We start from the raw sequence: 23,925 nt of genomic DNA, 5'->3' as shown, positions 1-23,925 counted from the left end.
TAAAACAAGTCCTGTAACGATTGACTAACTCAGTCAGAAAGTCCTCCAATGGCTTCATGGAACATAGGCTAGTCCCCTCAATTGACTCTAATTGCCAATGTCAAGGTATTTAGCTATATTTAGTATAGTCCATTTAAAAATACATATTGTTTATTTGAAATAGTTAGCTGGCTAGCTTGTTAAGTGGTGAGTTAAAGGAGCCTAAGTTAGCTAGCTAGCGTACACATGTACTCAAATTCTCATAACATTCCAACATTATTTATCTAGCCTTGACTTTGGCATCAGATATTTGAATTATATATAGTCAACTTTGCATACCTTAATACACATACAAAAAATGAACGGGTTTAAGTTGGTTCGACCACCGTCCTCTTGCGTAGTTGCGTTGTCAAACTGGAACGGATTGGCAGTGGGTTCGACCACCGTCCTCTTGCGTAGTTGCGTTGTCAAACTGGAAAGGATTGGCAGTTGGTTCGACCACCGTCCTCTTCCGTAGTTGCGTTGTCAAACTGGAAAGGATTGGCAGTTGGTTCGACCACCGTCCTCTTGCGTAGTTGCGTTGTCAAACTGGAAAGGATTGGCAGTTGGTTCGACCACCGTCCTCTTCCGTAGTTGCGTTGTCAAACTGGAAAGGATTGGCAGTTGGTTCGACAACCGTCCTCTTCCGTAGTTGCGTTGTCAAACTGGAATGGATTGGCAGTTGGTTCGACCACCGTCCTCTTCCGTAGTTGCGTTGTCAAACTGGAAAGGATTGGCAGTTGGTTCGACCACCGTCCTCTTGCGTAGTTGCGTTGTCAAACTGGAAAGGATTGGCAGTTGGTTCGACCACCGTCCTCTTCCGTAGTTGCGTTGTCAAACTGGAAAGGATTGGCAGTTGGTTCGACCACCGTCCTCTTCCGTAGTTGCGTTGTCAAACTGGAATGGATTGGCAGTTGGTTTTGGAATTGACTTCATACCCCTTGACCATATACCACATTTTGTTGTGCTACAGCGTGAATTCAACAAAGATTTTTTTTATTTCTCTTTAAATCTACACACAATGACAAAGGGAAAACATGTTTTTACGAAATGTTTGCGAATTTATTGAAAATTAATTCCAGCAATATCAAATTTACATAAGTAGACACACCCCTGAGTCAAAACATGTTAGAATCACCTTTAGCAGAAATTTAACCTGTGAGTAATTCTGGGTAAATCTCTCAGAAATGTGCAACCTGGATTGTACAATATTTGCACAAAATTATTTTTAAACTTCTTCAAGCTCTGTCAAGTTTGTTGTTGATCATTGCTAGACAGTCATTTTCAAATCTTGCTGTAGATTTTCAAGAAGATTTAAGTCAAAACTGCAAATATGCCACTGAGGAACATTCAATGTCCTTGGTAAACAACTCCAGCGTAGATTTGCCCTTGTGTTTAAGGTTATTGTCCTGCTGAAAGGTGAACTAATCTCCCAGTGTCTGTTGGAAAGCAGACTGAACCAGGGTTTCCTTTAGGATTTGGCCTGTGCTTAACTCTATTCCATTTATTTTGATCCTAAAGAAAAACTCCCTAGTCCTTAACGACGACAAGCATACCTCTAACAAACATTCAGCCACAATCAAGCTTGAAAATACGAAGAGTGATTTGATGGGGTTCATGATGGGGTTACATACATGAAGAAATTGTTTTTCCTGATCTTTCTTATATCTAACAGACACTTCAGAACAAATTTAATTTAGACATTTTTGGGTACCATCTGTTGTTGCATGTAGTGAATCTGTTATTCAATGTGTTTCTATGGGCTATTAGCAGTAAGGACTATCTGTTATTCAATGTGTTTCTATTGGCTAATAGCAGTAAGGACTATCTGTTATTCAATGTGTTTCTATGGGCTAATAGCAGTAAGGACTATCTGTTATTCAATGTGTTTCTATTAGCAGTAAGGACTATCTGTTATTCAATGTGTTTCTATTGGCTAATAGCAGTAAGGACTATCTGTTATTCAATGTGTTTCTATGGGCTAATAGCAGTAAGGACTATCTGTTATTCAATGTGTTTCTATGGGCTAATAGCAGTAAGGACTATCTGTTATTCAATGTGTTTCTATGGGCTAATAGCAGTAAGGACTATCTGTTATTCAATGTGTTTCTATGGGCTAATAGCAGTAAGGACTATCTGTTATTCAATGTGTTTCTATGGGCTAATAGCAGTAAGGACTATCTGTTATTCAATGTGTTTCTATGGGCTAATAGCAGTAAGGACTATCTGTTATTCAATGTGTTTCTATGGGCTAATAGCAGTAAGGACTATCTGTTATTCAATGTGTTTCTACGGGCTAATAGCAGTAAGGACTATCTGTTATTCAATGTGTTTCTACGGGCTAATAGCAGTAAGGACTATCTGTTATTCAATGTGTTTCTACGGGCTACTAGCAGTAAGGACTATCTGTTATTCAATGTGTTTCTACGGGCTAATAGCAGTAAGGACTATCTGTTATTCAATGTGTTTCTACGGGCTAATAGCAGTAAGGACTATCTGTTATTCAATGTGTTTCTACGGGCTAATAGCAGTAAGGACTATCTGTTATTCAATGTGTTTCTACGGGCTAATAGCAGTAAGGACTATCTGTTATTCAATGTGTTTCTACGGGCTAATAGCAGTAAGGACTATCTGTTATTCAATGTGTTTCTATGGGCTAATAGCAGTAAGGACTATCTGTTATTCAATGTGTTTCTACGGGCTAATAGCAGTAAGGACTATCTGTTATTCAATGTGTTTCTACGGGCTAATAGCAGTAAGGACTATCTGTTATTCAATGTGTTTCTACGGGCTAATAGCAGTAAGGACTATCTGTTATTCAATGTGTTTCTACGGGCTAATAGCAGTAAGGACTATCTGTTATTCAATGTGTTTCTATTGGCTAATAGCAGTAAGGACTATCTGTTATTCAATGTGTTTCTACGGGCTAATAGCAGTAAGGACTATCTGTTATTCAATGTGTTTCTACGGGCTAATAGCAGTAAGGACTATCTGTTATTCAATGTGTTTCTACGGGCTAATAGCAGTAAGGACTATCTGTTATTCAATGTGTTTCTATTGGCTAATAGCAGTAAGGACTATCTGTTATTCAATGTGTTTCTATTGGCTAATAGCAGTAAGGACATTTTTTATATACTGAAACTGGTTTTAAGACTCCAAATCAAATAGCTAAATGATCCTTGGTATGACCTTCTTCAAACAATTCCATATAGTTTAGTAGAACTACACCCCCTCCTCAGGCTTAGATGGGGCTTTTATGGGTTAGGCACATTTTCACTCCTGCACTTATTCAGGCTTGCCATAACAAAAGAGTGGAATACTTATTGACTTAAAGACATTTGAGCTTTTCATTTTAAATTAATTTGTAAAAAATGTCCAAAAAAATGCATGGCATTATGGGTAATATGTAAAGACCAGTGACCCGAAATCTCAATTTATCCATTTTAAAAATTCAGAATGTAAAACATCAAAACGTGGAAAAGGTCAAAGGGCCCTGGAAGAAAGCATTTCATCTAAGAGTGTATGGTTTTATTAAAGCCATTATTTCCTTTAGCTTCTAGCCAGCATTTAGTTTGCAACAGCACAGGTTTGTATAAACCCTGCCGTTTGCCATTCAGACCTCGGGGACAATAACGTTGCAAAATATACATTTGATCTTCCCCTTGCCATAGAAAACGAACATGTCGGGACGTCAGATAGCCATGCTTTAGAACAGACAAAAGCATACAGCAGCATCATTAATATGGATGTAATGGAAACAGCGAAAACAAATGAAAACTGAACATTAGCTGTATTTTCAGTTTGATGTGACTAATTTAGCTTTAGTTAGATGTTGACCTCTAAAATCCCCATTCCAATCTAGGGTATGGATAGAACTTTACTGCATATATATATATATATATACAGAATAAATATATATATATATACATTAGGTTTTATATAAAGGATTCTTTAATCTCTTCCAAAGAACCAAAAGGATATATTTAGATCCGCAAATAACCATTTTTTTCTAAGAGTGTAACGTTACTGTAGCCTACAGTACAGCGAATACTAGAGTGTAGAATAATACCTATTACAGTAAATTATACCTGTGTTGTACAACAGCTCTACCCTGTGCCCATGTGTAGCTAAACTCCCCAGCTGTCGGTCTGTCTGTCTGTTTTCCTACCTGACTCCCCAGTTGTCTGTCTGTTTCCTACCTGACTCCCCAGCTGTCAGTCTGTCTGTCTGTTTCCCTACCTGACTCCCCAGCTGTCAGGCTGTCTGTTTCCCTACCTGCCTCCCCAGCTGTCTGTCTGTTTCCCTACCTGACTCCCCAGCTGTCAGGCTGTCTGTTTCCCTACCTGCCTCCCCAGCTGTCTGTCTGTTTCCCTCCCTGACTCCCCAGCTGTCTGTCTGTCTGTTTCCCTCCCTGACTCCCCAGCTGTCTGTCTGTCTGTTTCCTACCTGACTCCCCAGCTGTCAGGCTGTCTGTCTGTTTCCTCCCTGACTCCCCAGCTGTCTGTCTGTTTCCTACCTGACTCCCCAGCTGTCTGTCTGTCTGTTTCCTACCTGACTCCCCAGCTGTCTGTCTGTCTGTTTCCTACCTGACTCCCCAGCTGTCTGTCTGTCTGTCTGTTTCCCTCCCTGACTCCCCAGCTTTCTGTCTGTCTGTTTCCCTACCTGACTCCCCAGCTGTCTGTCTGTTTCCCTACCTGACTCCCCAGCTGTCTGTCTGTTTCCCTCCCTGACTCCCCAGCTGTCTGTCTGTCTGTCTGTTTCCCTCCCTGACTCCCCAGCTGTCTGTCTGTCTGTTTCCTACCTGACTCCCCAGCTGTCTGTCTGTCTGTTTCCCTCCCTGACTCCCCAGCTGTCTGTCTGTCTGTTTCCTACCTGACTCCCCAGCTGTCAGGCTGTCTGTCTGTTTCCTCCCTGACTCCCCAGCTGTCTGTCTGTTTCCTACCTGACTCCCCAGCTGTCTGTCTGTCTGTTTCCTACCTGACTCCCCAGCTGTCTGTCTGTCTGTTTCCTACCTGACTCCCCAGCTGTCTGTCTGTCTGTTTCCCTCCCTGACTCCCCAGCTTTCTGTCTGTCTGTTTCCCTACCTGACTCCCCAGCTGTCTGTCTGTTTCCCTACCTGACTCCCCAGCTGTCTGTCTGTTTCCCTCCCTGACTCCCCAGCTGTCTGTCTGTCTGTCTGTTTCCCTCCCTGACTCCCCAGCTGTCTGTCTGTCTGTTTCCTACTTGACTCCCCAGCTGTCTGTCTGTCTGTTTCCCTCCCTGACTCCCCAGCTGTCTGTCTGTCTGTCTGTCTGTCTGTCTGTTTCCCTACCTGGCTCCCCAGCTGTCTGTCTATCTGTCTGTTTCCTACCTGACTCCCCAGCTGTCTGTCTGTCTGTCTGTTTCCTACCTGACTCCCCAGCTGTCTGTCTGTCTATCTGTCTGTTTCCTACCTGACTCCCCAGCTGTCTGTCTGTCTGTTTCCTACCTGACTCCCCAGCTGTCTGTCTGTCTGTCTGTCTGTTTCCCTCCCTGACTCCCCAGCTGTCTGTCTGTCTGTTTCCTACCTGACTCCCCAGCTGTCTGTCTGTCTGTTTCCTACCTGACTCCCCAGCTGTCTGTCTGTCTGTTTCCTACCTGACTCCCCAGCTGTCTGTCTGTCTGTTTCTTACCTGACTCCCCTCCCCAGCTGTCTGTCTGTCTGTTTCCTACCTGACTCCCCAGCTGTCTGTCTGTCTATCTGTCTGTTTCCTACCTGACTCCCCAGCTGTCTGTCTGTCTGTCTGTTTCCTACCTGACTCCCCAGCTGTCTGTCTGTCTGTCTGTTCCCTACCTGACTCCCCAGCTGTCTGTCTGTCTGTCTGTTTCCTACCTGACTCCCCAGCTGTCTGTTTGTTTCCTACCTGACTCCCCAGCTGTCTGTCTGTCTGTTTCCTACCTGACTCCCCTCCCCAGCTGTCTGTCTGTTTCCTACCTGACTCCCCAGCTGTCTGTCTGTGTGTCTGTTTCCTACCTGACTCGCCAGCTGTCTGTCTGTTTCCCTACCTGACTCCCCTCCCCAGCTGTCTGTCTGTCTGTCTGTTCCCTACCTGACTCCCCAGCTGTCTGTCTGTCTGTCTGTTTCCTACCTGACTCCCCAGCTGTCTGTTTGTTTCCTACCTGACTCCCCAGCTGTCTGTCTGTCTGTTTCCTACCTGACTCCCCTCCCCAGCTGTCTGTCTGTTTCCTACCTGACTCCCCAGCTGTCTGTCTGTGTGTCTGTTTCCTACCTGACTCGCCAGCTGTCTGTCTGTTTCCCTACCTGACTCCCCTCCCCAGCTGTCTGTCTGTCTGTCTGTTTCCTACCTGACTCCCCTCTCCAGCTGTCTGTCTGTCTGTCTGTTTCCTACCTGACTCCCCAGCTGTCTGTCTGTCTGTTCCCTACCTGACTCCCCAACTGTCTGTTTGTTTCCTACCTGACTCCCCTCCCCAGCTGTCTGTCTGTCTGTCTGTTCCCTACCTGACTCCCCAGCTGTCTGTCTGTTTCCTACCTGACTCCCCTCCCCAGCTGTCTGTCTGTCTGTCTGTTTCCTACCTGACTCCCCAGCTGTCTGTCTGTCTGTCTGTTCCCTACCTGACTCCCCAGCTGTCTGTCTGTCTGTTCCCTACCTGACTCCCCAGCTGTCTGTCTGTCTGTTCCCTACCTGACTCCCCAGCTGTCTGTCTGTCTGTTCCCTACCTGACTCCCCAGCTGTCTGTCTGTCTGTTTCCTACCTGACTCCCCTCCCCTCCCCAGCCCGCCGGTGACTCAGTAGCTCACCGCTCCCTGCATGTTCACTTCCAGTCTGAGTTCTGACGCGGCTTCTCCCTTCATTCGGTCCTGGACAAAGCATTGTAACGACGAGACTAGTCTACATCAGGGGACAGACACATTTATAGAGACAGAAGACCACAGATAATGTGAATGTCAACGGTTTTACAGTTCGCCACGTGTTTGAGCGACAGAAGGCACGCGGGGAGACTATCCTGCTCTGATCTGATGGACTGTAGCGAGAGGGAATCAACCCGACTGCCACAATGTTCATTTGTAAAGTTAAAAAGTCCTGGCCTGTATGGCGGATGGACGACATCTCGGTATGTATTTGTTTATAAGGTGTAGTGCCTCTATTGGGGGTTTCGTGCTTGTAGGCACTGTTATATGACGCTTTTTTATCATACAAGGATATTCATAAAACTGTTAAACTGGTTACACGTGTAGGCTATAATATGTATTTAATATTAAACCCGTCATCAGAGCGGCATGTCCTCTGTAGCATTAGTAACCTAACCGGTAACATATTGGTCATTGGTAGATGGTGAAGGGCACCATAGGTCCCGGAGACACCACGTGGTGTGTCATCAGCACGTTAAGCGCCAGGCACCGGGACAGATACCCTATATAAACCACAAACCGTCAGCAAGAGGCACCGGGAAGCCCGGCCTCCTTTCCGCAGCACGGTATCATGGCTACTAAACCTAAACATGGAGACGGCTTTCCCCTTTATCTCACAGCTTGTATCTAATTCAACCACCGTTTAACCCTGTCATATAGGCTACATTAATGCATTAAAGATTGTGTTACATGGGCTAGGTTGGGAATATATTTGGCTGATGTACATTTTGTTGAAATATATATACTACTGGCAATAAACAACATTGTAGAAGATTGTTCAAAGCCGTTTTCGCACGTTTATTCTCGTGCCTTTGAACGTGTTCTGTACATGTAATCGTCTGCAGGCTCGAGGGCTTTTTCAATTTGGCACAAAGACCCGCAGACGCACCTGGAGCCGCTGACTACTGAAGGGAGAGTTTGTGTTTTGTTTCTTTTAGTAGGTTAATTATAGATTATTAGATTTTTTTTTATATCAGACTTAATTAAATTCACACATGATGAAATCGGTCTGGTGTTTTGACGCGGACTTAACAATGAATATGTCCTAAAAAAAATTTAAAAAAAATCCCACTCGCCCGTTCAGATGTGGTTTTGTAGCTGGAGACGGTTTTATTTTGAGGCACCGAGGCGCCCAGGGAACTCTGCAGTGGAGAGAAATTTAGCGAGTCCCATTTTCCGTTGTCCCGAGAGCTGAAGTTTCTCAACTGCGTCGAGCAGACAGACAGACTGGCTGAGTCGCTAAGGAGGAGAGGAGAGGAGAACTGGCGTGTGGTCTTGATTCTTTCCAGTATCTAAAGGCTGTGCTGTAACCTAGTCTGTTGTAATGCGCATTCCCGTAGATCCCAGCGCCACGCGGAGGTTTAGCCCGCCGTCCGGTAGCCTCCAGCCGGTCCCGGCCAAGATGAACGAGCTCAACACGCCGACCGGGACCGGGCAGCAAGACAGCACGGTGCCAAGGCTGCGCCTGCAGGAGAACCGGAGCATGGCGGAGATCATAGCGGACCACCCGGCGGAACTGGTCCGGACTGACAGCCCAAACTTCCTCTGCTCGGTTTTACCGTCTCACTGGCGCTGCAACAAGACGCTGCCCGTCGCCTTCAAGGTAAATTACATCATCTTTATAACTTTATACACTCTCCTTATACATATTTATATTGTATATTAAATATATCTGGGTAAAACAACCTTTACACTACTTAACTTCAAATATTTTGTAGGCCTACGTAGCAACTGGGAGAAAACGTCTTATTTTAAATGTCTGTACTGGGGGGTTTGGGCCGGGAAAATTAATGTGTTTATGTTTTATAAAATAGTAGGCTATTGCTCTGCCATAAAATTAGTTTTACAAATTATAATAATAATTTGTGTTAGGCCTATTCCTATAATATTTGTGTTGGCTATAGCAGGTCTGCAGATGTGGCTGGTTTATTTAAACAGATTTGGATTGAGGAGGGCAGAGCAGACAGAGTCGCGTGCTTCGTAGAGGATTTAATTAACAAAGCATTATTGTGTAAAGCTGATAATTAACAAAGCATTATTGTGTAAAGCTGATAATTGGGATCAGCGGGGCGTGAAATGGAGACATGTTGTGTATGTTAACTTTCATCAACTACATATTTTAAAACCAATGTTCATGACACATCTCTGTTATTGTCTCAGCCGTTGGGAGACAGACAGATAGACATATACTGGTGTTATTAATCACAGCGCCTTTAGATATGATATACACCTCACGCTTACTGAAATAATTATATTTTTCACCACTCAAATTATCTTCGAAATTGAGGGACATTTTACACATTTGCTGTCCTAATTGTAATTAAATTCGAAAACATAATTGCATCAAATGAAATGCAGGCATTCAGCTACCATTATATACACGGTGTCCTAAATAAACAAGAAAACAGATGCGTTTTATAAACATATTGCTAAATATTTCAATTTAGGCCTGGATTTTTTTCCCACAATTACAGAACTTCATCTTTTCCTTGTAAATATATATTCATTAATTACGGATTTTGATTTAACATATAGGCCTAGAGCATTACCGGGAACACCAAACTCATATAACTCATCCTTTAATTTTGCTGCGTAAAAAAATAATACACAAAATAAATAATATATAAAATAATTTTCATCTGATAATGTTTTCTATTTTTTTTCCAATGAATACCTGTTTGCCGTTCAATGTGGGCCTATTTTGTTGTCAATGTCATCACAGGCCGCAAAGGAGCCTGCTGAACGTTTTTCAAATGCCATTTAAAATCATATTAATATAACCAACACTGATAGAAGATTCATCTGTATATTAAACGATCATGTTTCTGAGTATTTCTTTAACATGGTTTTATTATTAATATAGCTGTTACCTGTAGACTACAGGCGGGCTGTAGTGTTCCACCTGTAATTATGTTTATTCCCCTGTAATCCGATGGTAGAGCTAGCCTCCAGCTATCTCGGTTTACACACTATAATGTTCAAACGTCCTACTCACTGACATGATGGAGAACATATTGACATGTATATATAAAAATTTAAATTAAAAGTTTGAAAAGAGATTTCGATTTTGTAAAAAAAATAAATAAATATAATTTTAAAAATAGGATTAATCCCATGTAGAACTGAACCATTGTAATATTGTGTCAGTGAGAAGGCCTCATCCTCAGCCCAACCACCTTTCTACCGAGTCTATTTACTACTATATGGGCTAGTATCATTACATGTCCTACTTGTTTAGCTCTGCATTGTTGATAAAGGGCTTGTATTTAACAGCATTTCACTGTTAAAGTTTACACCTGTTGTATTCTGTGCTTGTGATAAATGTGATTGGATTTGAAAGGTCCTTGGGGAAATCTATACCTTTAAACTATCTTGGGCTGTTAATAAAAAATACACAACTGAATTGTGACATACATGTGATATAGTAATAGTACAAATACAATTTTTGCCTCTTTTAGTTTCTCCCAGTATCAGGTTAGTTTTAGTTTCTCCAAGTATCAGGTTAGTTTTAGTTTCTCCCAGTATCAGGTTAGTTTTAGTTTCTCCCAGTATCAGGTTAGTTTCAGTTTCTCCCAGTATCAGGTTAGTTTTAGTTTCTCCCAGTATCAGGTTAGTTTTAGTTTCTCCCAGTATCAGGTTAGTTTCAGTTTCTCCCAGTATCAGGTTAGTTTCAGTTTCTCCCAGTATCAGGTTAGGTTTAGTTTCTCCAAGTATCAGGTTAGTTTCAGTTTCTCCTAGTATCAGGTTAGTGTCAGTTTCTCCCAGTATTAGGTTAGTTTCAGTTTCTCCCAGTATCAGGTTAGTTTTAGTTTCTCCTAGTATCAGGTTAGTTTCAGTTTCTCCCAGTATCAGGTTAGTTTCAGTTTCTCCCAGTATGAGGTTAGGTTTAGTTTCTCCAAGTATCAGGTTAGTTTCAGTTTCTCCTAGTATCAGGTTAGTTTCAGTTTCTCCCAGTATCAGGTTAGTTTCAGTTTCTCCCAGTATCAGGTTAGGTTTAGTTTCTCCAAGTATCAGGTTAGTTTCAGTTTCTCCTAGTATCAGGTTAGTGTCAGTTTCTCCCAGTATAAGGTTAGTGTCAGTTTCTCCTAGTATCAGGTCATTATAATGAGCAATCTAATGAGTTATTTCACCCCAAAACAGTGACAGACATATTCAGCTGTCGAAACTGGTCTGAACTCAAGCTGAATCCATCTAATAGGCACATCCCTTCTTAACACATCAGGAGAAATCTACAGCCCCACCCCCCCAAAAAAAAGGGCTAAGGTATCAAAGGAAAGATAGGCACCATTTTGTGTGGAGGCTCCCTGCTGTGCTTAGTCATCTATGACATCCCAGCATCCAATCCTCTCCAGGTTGTGGGGTTGGGAGAGGTGACTGATGGGACGGTCGTAACGGTGATGGCGGGGAACGATGAGAACTACTCGGCCGAGCTGCGGAACGCATCGGGAGTGATGAAGAACCAGGTGGCTCGCTTTAACGACCTGCGCTTCGTGGGCCGCAGTGGACGGGGTCAGTGTCTATACGATCTGGATCTATATCTAACTGAATGTAGGCCGCATGTTAGTGTCTATACTATCTACACCTATATGCTATTATGCTGGATCTATATATAACTGAATGTAGGCCGCATGTTAGTGTCTATATCTTCATATCTAATAATAATAATAGTAGAGAGAATGATTTATTTCAGCTTTTATTTCATCACATTCTCAGTGGGTCAGAAGTTCACATACACTCAATTAGTATTTGGTAGCATTTCCTCAAATGTTTCGGGTAGCCTTCCACAAGCTTCCCACAATAAGTTGGGTGAATTTTGGCCCATTCCTCCTGACAGAGCTGGTGTAAATGAGTCAGGTTTGTAGGCCTCTTTGCTCGCACATGCTCTTTCAGCTCTGACAACAAATGTTCTATAGGATTGAGGTCAGGGCTTTGTGATGGCCACTCCAATACCTTGACTTTGTTGTCCTTAAGCCATTTTGCCACAACTTTGGAAATATGCTTGGGGTCAAAGTCCATTTGGAAGACCCATTTGCGACCAAGCTTCAACTTCCTGACTGATGTCTTGAGACATTGCTTCAGTATATCCACATAATTTTCATCCTCATGATGCCATCTATTTTGTGAAGTGCACCAGTCCCTCCTGCAGCAAAGCACCCCCACAACATGATGCAGCCACCCCCTGTGCTTCACGGTTGGGATGGTGTTCTTCGGCTTGTAAGCCTCCCCCTTTCTCCAAACATAATTTCAACATAATTTTCTGGAATTTTCCATGCTGTTTAAAGGCACAGTCAACTTAGTGTATGTGAACTGACCCACTGGAATCGTTATACAGTGAAATAATCTGTCTGTGAAGTAGATGTCCTAACCGACTTGTCAAAACTATAGTTTGTTAACAAGACATTTGTGGAGTGGTTGAAAAATGAGTTTTAATGACTCCAAGCTAAGTGTATGTAAACGTCTGACTTCAACTGTATATAAGTCATTATTATTAGATCAAGAAAACAAGCCCCTAGTCTGCCTCAGATAGTCATTCAACAAAACAAGCCCTTAGTCTGCCTCAGATAGTCATTCAGCAAAACAAGCCCCTAGTCTGCCTCAGATAGTCATTCAGCAAAACAAGCCCTTAGTCTGCCTCAGATAGTCATTCAGCAAAACAAGCCCCTAGTCTGCCTCAGATAGTCATTCAGCAAAACAAGCCCCTAGTCTGCCTCAGATAGTCATTCAGCAAAACAAGCCCCTAGTCTGCCTCAGATAGTCATTCAGCAAAACAAGCCCCTAGTCTGCCTCAGATAGTCACTCAGCAAAACAAGCCCCTAGTCTGCCTCAGATAGTCATTCAGCAAAACAAGCCCCTAGTCTGCCTCAGATAGTCATTCAGCAAAACAAGCCCCTAGTCTGCCTCAGATAGTCACTCAGCAAAACAAGCCCCTAGTCTGCCTCAGATAGTCATTCAGCAAAACAAGCCCCTAGTCTGCCTCAGATAGTCATTCAGCAAAACAAGCCCCTAGTCTGCCTCAGATAGTCACTCAGCAAAACAAGCCCCTAGTCTGCCTCAGATAGTCACTCAGCAAAACAAGCCCCTAGTCTGCCTCAGTTTCTCAGCAAAACAAGCCACATTCAACAGCCCACTAAAAAGCTTAACCTTAATCTGGGGTTTTCTTTAGTTTTGGTTTAATTTTAAGCTAGAAAAGACCTTGTTTCAGGCACTATTTAGCCTTTTTTGGACTATGGTGATGTTCTGTACATTAATACCCAAGGGTCCTACCGACACACACTAGACACACTCTACCAATCTGCTCTTAGATCTGTAACGAACACAAAACCCTCCTTAACTGTAAAATGACAGACTAACGTGTTAATCTACAAGGCCTTCTTAGGGAGGCTGCTAGTATATTTCAGCATTTTATTCAACCTACAGACTCATGGACACAACCGTCTGAGATCTCAAAATGGCATTTTATAAAATATTCCTAACCCAAGAAGGGTAGGAGTGCTTTTAGCTTTGCTGCCCAGTCATTGAGGAGAATTTTACTAAAATATTTAAAACGGGATACTTTTATTTTGATGATTTATTCAATTCCTGGATTGGAGGACTGTTGACCACACACTGTTCACCTGTTGACCTGTTGACCTGTTGACCACACACTGTTCACATGTTGACCTGTTCACCTGTTGACCATATACTGTTGACCTGTTGACCACACACTGTTCACCTGTTGACCTGTTGACCACACACTGTTCCCCTGTTGACCTGTTAACCACACACTGTTCACCTGTTGACCACAAACTGTTCACCTGTTGACCTGTTGACCACACACTGTTCACCTGTTGACCTGTTGACCACAAACTGTTCACCTGTTGATCACAAACTGTTCACCTGTTGACCTGTTGACCACACACTGTTCACCTGTTGATCACAAACTGTTCACCTGTTGACCTGTTGACCACAAACGGTTCACCTGTTGACCTGTTGACCTGTTGACCACACACTGTTGACCTGTTGACCACACACTGTTCACCTGTTGACCTGTTGACCTGTTGACCACACACTGTTCACCTGTTGACCTGTTGACCTGTTGACCACACACTGTTCACCTGTTCACCTGTTGACCTGTTGACCTGTTGACCACACACTGTTCACATGTTGACCTGTTCACCTGTTGACCACATACTGTTGACCTGTTGACCACACACTGTTCACCTGTTGACCTGTTGACCACACACTGTTCACCTGTTGACCTGTTAACCACACACTGTTCACCTGTTGACCACAAACTGTTCACCTGTTGACCTGTTGACCACACACTGTTCACCTGTTGACCTGTTGACCACAAACTGTTCACCTGTTGATCACAAACTGTTCACCTGTTGACCTGTTGACCACACACTGTTCACCTGTTGATCACAAACTGTTCACCTGTTGACCTGTTGACCACAAACGGTTCACCTGTTGACCTGTTGACCTGTTGACCACACACTGTTGACCTGTTGACCACACACTGTTCACCTGTTGACCTGTTGACCTGTTGACCACACACTGTTCACCTGTTGACCTGTTGACCTGTTGACCACACACTGTTCACCTGTTGACCTGTTGACCTGTTGACCACATACTGTTGACATGTTGACCACACACTGTTCACCTGTTGACCACAAACTGTTCACCTGTTGACCTGTTGACATGTTGACCACATACTGTTGACCTGTTGACCACACACTGTTCACCTGTTGACCTGTTGACCTGTTGACCACATACTGTTGACATGTTGACCACATACTGTTGACCATATACTGTTAACCTGATGACATGTTGACCACATGCTGTTGACCTGTTGACCACACTGTTCACCTGTTGACCTGTTGACCACATACTGTTGACATGTTGACCACATACTGTTGACCTGTTGACCACATACTGTTGACATGTTGACCACATACTGTTGACCATATACTGTTCACCTGTTGACATGTTGACCACATACTGTTGACCTGTTGACCACAAACGGTTGACCACATACTGTTGACCTGTTGACCACAAACTGTTGACCATATACTGTTGACATGTTGACCACATACTGTTGACCTGTTGACCACAAACTGTTGACCATATACTGTTGACATGTTGACCACATACTGTTGACATGTTGACCACATACTGTTGACCTGTTGACCACATACTGTTGATATGTTGACCACATACTGTTGACCTGTTGACCACAAACTGTTGACCATATACTGTTGACATGTTGACCACATACTGTTGACATGTTGACCACATACTGTTGACCTGTTGACCACAAACTGTTGACCATATACTGTTGACATGTTGACCACACACTGTTCACCTGTTGACCTGTTGACCACATACTGTTGACATGTTGACCACATGCTGTTGACCTGTTGACCACACTGTTCACCTGTTGACCTGTTGACCACATACTGTTGACATGTTGACCACATACTGTTGACCTGTTGACCACATACTGTTGACATGTTGACCACATACTGTTGACCATATACTGTTCACCTGTTGACATGTTGACCACATACTGTTGACCTGTTGACCACAAACGGTTGACCATATACTGTTGACATGTTGACCACATACTGTTGACCTGTTGACCACAAACTGTTGACCATATACTGTTGACATGTTGACCACATACTGTTGACCTGTTGACCACAAACTGTTGACCATATACTGTTGACATGTTGACCACATACTGTTGACATGTTGACCACATACTGTTGACCTGTTGACCACATACTGTTGATATGTTGACCACATACTGTTGACCTGTTGACCACAAACTGTTGACCATATACTGTTGACATGTTGACCACATACTGTTGACATGTTGACCACATACTGTTGACCTGTTGACCACAAACTGTTGACCATATACTGTTGACATGTTGACCACACACTGTTCACCTGTTGACCTGTTGACCACATACTGTTGACATGTTGACCACATACTGTTGACATATTGACCACATACTGTTGACCACATACTGTTGACATGTTGACCACATACTGTTGACCTGTTGACCACAAACTGTTGACCATATACTGTTGACCACATACTGTTGACATGTTGACCACATACTGTTGACCACATACTGTTGACCATATACTGTTGACAATATACTTTTGACCTGTTAACCTGTTGACCGCAAAGATTTTAACCACATACTGTTTACGTGTGGACCACATACTGTTGACCACATACTGTTGACCTGTTGACCACAAACTGTTGACCTGTTGATCTGTTGACCACATACTGTTGACCACATACTGTTGACATGTGACCACATACTGTTGACCTGTAGACCACATATTGTTGACCACATGCTGTTGACCACATACTGTTGACCACATGCTGTTGACCTGTTGACCTGTTGACCATGTACTGTTGACATGTTGACCACCTACTGTTGACCAGGAACTGTTGACATGTTGACCATGTACTGTTGACATGTTGACCATGTACTGATGACATGTTGACCACATACTGTTGACCTGTTGACCACATACTGTTGACATGTTGACCACATACTGGTGACCACATACTGTTGACCTGTTAACCACACACTGTTGACCTGTTGACCACACACTGTTGACCTATTGACCACATACTGTTGACCACACACAGTTGACCTGTTTACCGCAAAGATTTTAACCACATACTGTTGACGACATACTATTGACCTGTAGACCACATACTGTTGACCTGTTGACCACACACTGTTAACCACACACTGTTGACCTGTTGACCACACACTGTTGACCTATTGACCACATACTGTTGACCACACACAGTCGACCTGTTTACCGCAAAGATTTTAACCACATACTGTTGACGACATACTATTGACCTGCAGACCACATACTGTTGACCTGTTGACCACACACTGTTGACCACATGCTGTTGACCTGTTGACCACACACAGGTACATCTGGATTGTGGGTTGTAGTAAAGTTGTTGCCTTTCCTCGTGACCTTATTTAAGCTTTTCATTTTTTATTAATTTGTAACAATTTTGGAAAACATAATTCCAGTTTGACATTGTAGACCAGTGACAAAGCATGGCGTCCATTTTGAATTCAGGTGGGAAAAAGTCAAGGGGTGTGAATACTTTCTGAAGGAACTTTATATCTGTTAAAATACTTAAATGTTCTGAATATAGTTATACTGTATACCGTAACCTCTCTATATTTGTGCTTTTCTATATTCTATATTTATTTTTCTCTATATATATATTAGAGGACCTTGCATTATGTCATTAGTGTGAATTTATCGTTAATATTTCCCTTAATCAAATCAAATGTATTTATAAAGCCCTTCTTACATCAGCTGATATCTCAAAGTGCTGTACAGAAACCCAGCCTAAATCCCCAAACAGCAAGCAATGCAGGTGTAGAAGCATTGCTTCTAAAACTCCCTAGAAAGGCAGGAACCTAAGTAGAAACCTAGAGAGGAACCAGTCTATGAGGGGTGGCCCGTCCTCTTCTGGCTGTGCCGGGTGGAGATTATAAACCTAGAGAGGAACCAGTCTATGAGGGGTGGCCAGTCCTCTTCTGGCTGTGCCGGGTGGAGATTATAAACCTAGAGAGGAACCAGGCTATGAAGGGTGGTCAGTCCTCTTCTGGCTGTGCCGGGTGGAGATTATAACAGAACATGGCCAAGATGTTCAAACGTTCATAGATGATCAGCAGGGTCAAATAATAATAATTACAGTGGTTGTCGAGGGTGCAGCTAGTCAGCACCTCAGGAGTAAATATCAGTTGGCTTTTCATAGCCGATCATTCAGAGTATCTCTACCGCTCCTGCTGTCTCTAGAGTGGAGGCTGAGACAGGAGGGGTCAGGATATCAGTTGGCTTTTCATAGCTGATTGATTTCCTCATTTCATAATCATGCCTATTCAAGTATTTTTATTTTAAATGTTGGTAAAAACCAGGAAGTCCTGAATAACCCAATGAAAATGGTGCCATATATTTAGCGGTTAATTGGTTGAATAAGGTTTGGATAGAGGATATGGCTCTACCATCAGGGACAAACAATTCACAAAACACCACGTAGCTGAGGCCAAACCCGTGGCATGTCAAATCAAATCAAAGTTTATTTGTCACGTGCGCCGAATACAACAATACAACAGGTTTACTTACAGGCTCTAACCAATGGTGCGGAAAAAAAGGTGTGTGTGTGTGTGTGTGTGTGTGTGTGTGTGTGTGTGTGTGTGTGTGTGTGTGTGTGTGTGTGTGTGTGTGTGTGTGTGTGGGTAATTCTACTCCTATCCTACAACTTTATTACTCATATCCTACTTCTATATTTCTCCTATATTACTTCTATAATACTCCTATCCTACTCCTATCCTACTCCTAACATATTTCTATATTACTCCTATCCTACTCCTATATTACTCATATCCATCTCCTATATTTCTCCTATATCTTACTCTTATCCTACTCCTATCTTTCTCATTTATTACTCCTATCCTACTCCTATTCTACTTCAGTTTTGCTCATATTCTCCTCCTATATTAATCCTATCCTACTCCTATATTTTTCTTATTTTACTCCTGTATTTCTCATATCCTACACCTATATTACTCCTATCCTACATTACCCATAACCTACTCCTATAGTACTCGTTTCCTACTCCTATATTACTCACATCCTACTCCTTTCTTACTCCTATCCTACTATTCTACTATTCTATTACTCGTATATTACTCATATCTTACTCCTTCCTATATTGCTCCTATGCTACTCCTATATCAGTCTGATTTTACTCATATAGATCCTACATAACTCCTATATTTCTCCTATCCTAATCCTATATTCTCCTATCCTAATCCTATATTTATCCTATCCTAATCCTATATTTCTCCTATTCTAATCCTATATTACTCATATCCTAATCCTATATTTCTCCTATCGTAATCCCATATTTCTCCTATCCTACGCCTATATTTATCCTATTCTACTCCTATCCTAATCCCATATCTCTCTTAGCCTACTCCTATGCTACTCCTATATCAGTCTGATTTTACTCATATAGATCCTACATAACTCCTATATTTCTCCTATCCTAATCCTATATTCTCCTATCCTAATCCTATATTTATCCTATCGTAATCCTATATTTCTCCTATTCTAATCCTATATTACTCCTATCTTAATCCTATATTATTCCTATCCTAATCCCATATTTCTCCTATCCTACTCCTATCCTAATCCCATATTTCTCCTATTCTACTCCTATCCTAATCCCATATATCTCCTAGCCTACTCCTATCCTACTCCTATATTACTCCTATCTTAATCCTATATTACTCCTATCTTACTGCTATATTACTCCTATCCTACTCCCATTGTTCTCCTATCCTACTCCTATATTTATCCTATCCTACTCCTATCCTAATCCTATATTACTCCTATCCTAATCCCATATTACTCCTTCCTAATCTCATATTTCTCCTATTCTACTCCTATCCTACTCCTATATTTCTCCTATCCTACTCCCATATTACTCCTATCCTACTCCCATATTTCTCCTATCCTACTCCCATATTACTCCAATCCTACTCCTATATTTCTCCTATCGTACTCCTATATTACTCCCATCCTACTCCTATATTTCTCCTATCCTACTCCTATCCTACTCCTATATTTATCCTATCCTACTCCTATCCTACTCCTACTCTACTCCCATATTTCTCCTATTCTACTCCCATCCTACTCCTATATTTCTCCTATCCTACTCCTATCCTAATCCTATATTTCTCTTATCCTACTCCTATCCTACTCCCATATTACTCCTATCCTACTCCTATATTTCTCTTATCCTACTCCTATATTTCTCCTATCCTACTCCTATATTACTCCAATCCTACTCCTATATTTCTCCTATCCTACTCCTATCCTACTCCCATATTACTCCTATCCTACTCCTATATTTCTCCTATCCTACTCCTATCCTACTCCTATATTACTCCTATCCTACTCCTATATTTCTCCTATCCTACTCCTACATTTCTCCTATTCTACTCCTATCCTACTCCTTTCCTACTCCTAAATTTCTCCTATCCTACTCCTATCCTACTCCTATATCAGTCTGATTTTACTCGTATAGCTCCTCTTTTATTCCCATCATTTTCCTTTAAAAAACAAATATGTGTATATATATATATGTATCTATATGTATGTATATGTTCCTGTATTATTTTCCCCATACCTCTACCAGCCCTCCCCTAATGAGAGTAAACTAATTACATATACTCTGTTATTTTCCCCATACCTCGACCAGCCCTCCCCTAATGAGAGTAAACTAATTACATATACTCTGTTATTTTCCCCATACCTCTACCAGCCCTCCCCTAATGGGAGTAAACTAATGGACAACAACATTTAGGCTTCTACTTCCAGTTTATACCTGCTAAATACATTTTACAGTATATTTTACCTAAGTTGTTGGTTTTAGTCCCACCCTTCAGCTCCATTCAACCCCTCCCATCCCTGAAGACAGTTTAGATTTCTAAAGTCAGCAAAAAAAATATGCGTTTTTTTCAGGACCCTGTCTTTCAAAGATAATTTGTAAAAATCCAAATAACTTCACAGATCTTCATTGTAAAGGGTTTGAACACTGTTTCCCATGTTTGTTCAATGAACCATAAACAATTAATGAATGTGCACCTGTGGAACGGTTGTTAAGACACTAACAGTTTACAGACGGTAGGCAATTAAGGTCACAGTTATGAAAACTTAGGACACTAAAGAGGCCTTTCTACTGACTGAAAAACATCAAAAGAATGATGCCCAGGGTCCCTGCTCATCTGTGTGAACGAGTCTTAGGCATGCTGCAAGGAGGCATGAGGACTGCAGATGTGGCCAGGGCAATAAATTGCAATGTCCGTACTGTGAGACGCCTAAGACAGTGCTACAGGGAGACAGGACGGACAGCTGATCATCCTCGCAGTGGCAGACCAAGTGTAACAACACCTGCACAGGATCGGTACATCCGAACATCACACCTGCGGGACAGGTACAGGATGGCAACATCAACTGCCCGAGTTACACCAGGAAGGCACAATCCCTCCATCAGTGGTCAGACTGTTTGCAATAGGCTGAGAGCCTGTTGTAAGGCAGGTCTTCACCAGACATCACCAGCAACAATGTCGCCTATGGGCACAAACCCACCGTTGCTGGACCAGACAGGACTGGCAAAAAGTGCTCTTCACTGACGAGTCGCTGTTTTGTCTCACCAGAGGTGATGGTCGCATTTGCGTTTATCGTTGAAGGACTGAGTGTTACACCGAGGCCTGTACTCTGGAGCGGGATCGATTTGGAGGTGAAGGGTCTGTCATTGCAGGCAATCTCATGTGGTACCCTTCCTGCAGGCTCATCCTGACATGACCCTCCAGCATGACAATGCCACCAGTCGTACTGCTCGTTCTTTGCGTGATTTCCTGCAAGACAGGAATGTCAGTGTTCTGCCATGGTCAGTGAAGAACCCGGATCTCAATCCCATTGAGCACGTCTGGGACCTGTTAGATTGGAGGGTGAGGGCTAGGGCCCCCCAGAAATGTTTGGGAGCTTGCCGGTGCCTTGGTGGAAGAGTGAGGTAACATCTCACAGCAAGAACTGGCAAATCTGGTGTGGTCAATGAGGAGGAGATGCACTGCAGTACTTAATGCAGCTGGTGGCCACACCAGATACTGACTGTTACTTTTGATTTTGACCCCCCCACCTTTGTTCAGGGACACATTATTCCATTTCTGTTAGTCACATGTCTGTGGAACTTGTTCAGTTTATGTCTCAGTTGTTGAATCTTGTTATGTTCATACAAACATTTACACATGTTAAGGTTGCTGAAAATAAACACATTTGACAGTGGGAGGACATTTATTTTTTTTGCTGAGTTTATGTGCCATATATATTTTTTCAACTGTGCTGTGATGTTTCTGAACCTTTTTATTCTCATAGTTTCTACAGATCTCTCCGTTAAATTAAAGATAAACGTGTTTGCTAAGAGTATTATTATATTATTGATCGATTGACTATGACTTTTCAGATCACCCAGCAGTGCTATTTGCAGAGTTAACTCCAAGTAAATTTTGCAGTTCTGTAGCCATTTCTGGACATGTGACCAAAAACCAAGCTACACATGGAAAGTACCAAAACAACACATGATCCTGTCTCTCCACATCCAAATCTGCAGAGCTGGGCTGTATCCCCACTATATCAAACATTCTATTGGTTGCAACAATGTTGTATAATAATGTTTTTTTTAAGTGTTTTGATTCTGGCGTCGTTTGGCGTGTCAGTTTATGAACAGTTTATAAATATGTGCCATGGAATCGGTACATCGAAAATCTCTTCCCAACTAGGGTACCATGCCTCACTGTTGAATCAAGATGGTGGTGAATTAAGTAGTGAATGCAGGTGATTGTCCTCCTCTGACTCAGTGTGTCTGATGATGTTCCCAAAGGAAAGAGCTTCACGCTGACCATCACAGTGTTCACCAACCCTCCTCAAGTAGCAACATACCATCGAGCCATTAAAGTCACCGTGGACGGACCCCGCGAGCCTCGGAGTGAGTACACACACACACACACACACACACACACACACACACAGCACGTCAAGTGTTGTTGGACTGAATGATAACAGCTAGTAAAACCAGTCAAACCCAACAGAGCTTTTCTTTATAGGAAACAGGTCTGATTATCTAAAGAGCCAATCAAAAGGTCTGATTATCTAAAGAGCCAATCAACAATTCTGATCATCTAAAGAGCCAATCAACAGGTCTGATTATCTAAAGAGCCAATCAACAATGCTGATCATCTAAAGAGCCAATCAACAGGTCTGATCATCTAAAGAGCCAATCAACAGGTCTGATTATCTAAAGAGCCAATCAACAGGTCTGATCATCTAAAGAGCCAAGTAATAGGGCTGATTGCTTATTTTATTTAACTAGGCAAGTCAGTTAAGAACAAATTCTTATTTACAATGGCAGCCTGTCCCAGCCAAACCCGGACGATGCCTAGCCAATTATGGGACTCCCATTCACGGCCGGTTGTGATACAGCCTGGAATCAAACCAGGGTCTGTGGTGACGCCTCTAGCACTGAGATGCAGTGCCTTAGACCGTTGTGCCACTCAGGAGCCCTTATCTGAAGACCCAATCAACAGGTCTGATTATCTAAAGAACCAATCAACAGGTCTGATTATCTAAAGAGCCAATCAACAGGTCTGATTATCTAAAGAGCCAATCAACAGGTCTGATTATCGAAAGGGTCAATCAACAGGTCTGATTATCTAAAGAGCCAATCAACAGGTCTGATTATCTAAAGAGCCAATCAACAGGTTTTTAATTAACCCGTGCTCTGAGAAACCATGTTTCTTCCTACGTAATGGTAAGAGAGGCTGGGCTTTAGGGGTAGATGGTGTGTGTGTGGGGGGGGGGGGGGTAGATGGTGTGTGTGTAAGAGAGGCTGGGCTTTAGGGGTAGATGGTGTGTGTGTGAGAGAGGCTGGGCTTTAAGGGTAGATGGTGTGTGTGTGTGTGTGTGTGTGTGGGGGGGGGGGGGGGGGGGTAGCAGAGTGCTAGCCTCAGCTCTATTTAATGGCGCTTATAAAAACAACTGAAGAGTATATATTTTTTTTACTATTTCCATCTAGTGCCAACTGGTCTGGCAGGCAGCTGTTCTCTCCGCCCTCGCTTTCCTCTCCTCCCTCCCTATTCATAAAAACATTATTCTCGACTCTGGCGTCTCAATGAACACTATCAAATCACAAACAACTTCCCTCTCTCCCCCTCTTCATCTCTCTGTTACCCAGGCCTATAAACACATAGGGCACAAGGAGACAGAGAGAACGAGAGAGAGAGAGAGATACTTTGACAGTATAAGTAATTTAACTTGCTATGTTAATAAAGTCTTCAGCAGTAAATGTAATTGGAGAGAGAGAGAGAGAGAGAGAGAGAGAGAGAGACAGACAGACAGACAGACAGACA

General features: G+C 42.6%; 1 protein-coding gene across 4 annotated transcripts in view; it reads left to right on the top strand.

The window, feature by feature from the left end:
- LOC110521125 (runt-related transcription factor 2) overlaps positions 1-23,925 on the top strand; it is a 223,668-nt gene that overhangs the window by 116,428 nt on the left and 83,315 nt on the right. For 3 of the 4 annotated variants that reach the window (XM_090233333.1, XM_090233336.1, XM_090233335.1), the window contains exons 2-4: positions 8,248-8,510; positions 11,260-11,416; positions 22,401-22,505. In XM_090233333.1, the coding sequence (XP_090089459.1) occupies positions 8,248-8,510; positions 11,260-11,416; positions 22,401-22,505 (525 nt within the window). Of the gene's footprint in view, positions 1-6,778; positions 7,111-8,247; positions 8,511-11,259; positions 11,417-22,400; positions 22,506-23,925 lie in introns of those variants that run through there. The other variant, XM_090233334.1, reaches the window with a different exon arrangement.

The sequence above is a fragment of the Oncorhynchus mykiss genome, chromosome 4 (genome assembly GCF_057628025.1).
Source record: "Oncorhynchus mykiss isolate SJ-2025 chromosome 4, ASM5762802v1, whole genome shotgun sequence".
NCBI classification, from domain to species: domain Eukaryota; kingdom Metazoa; phylum Chordata; class Actinopteri; order Salmoniformes; family Salmonidae; genus Oncorhynchus; species Oncorhynchus mykiss.
This window is presented reverse-complemented; position numbering and strand designations above follow the sequence as displayed.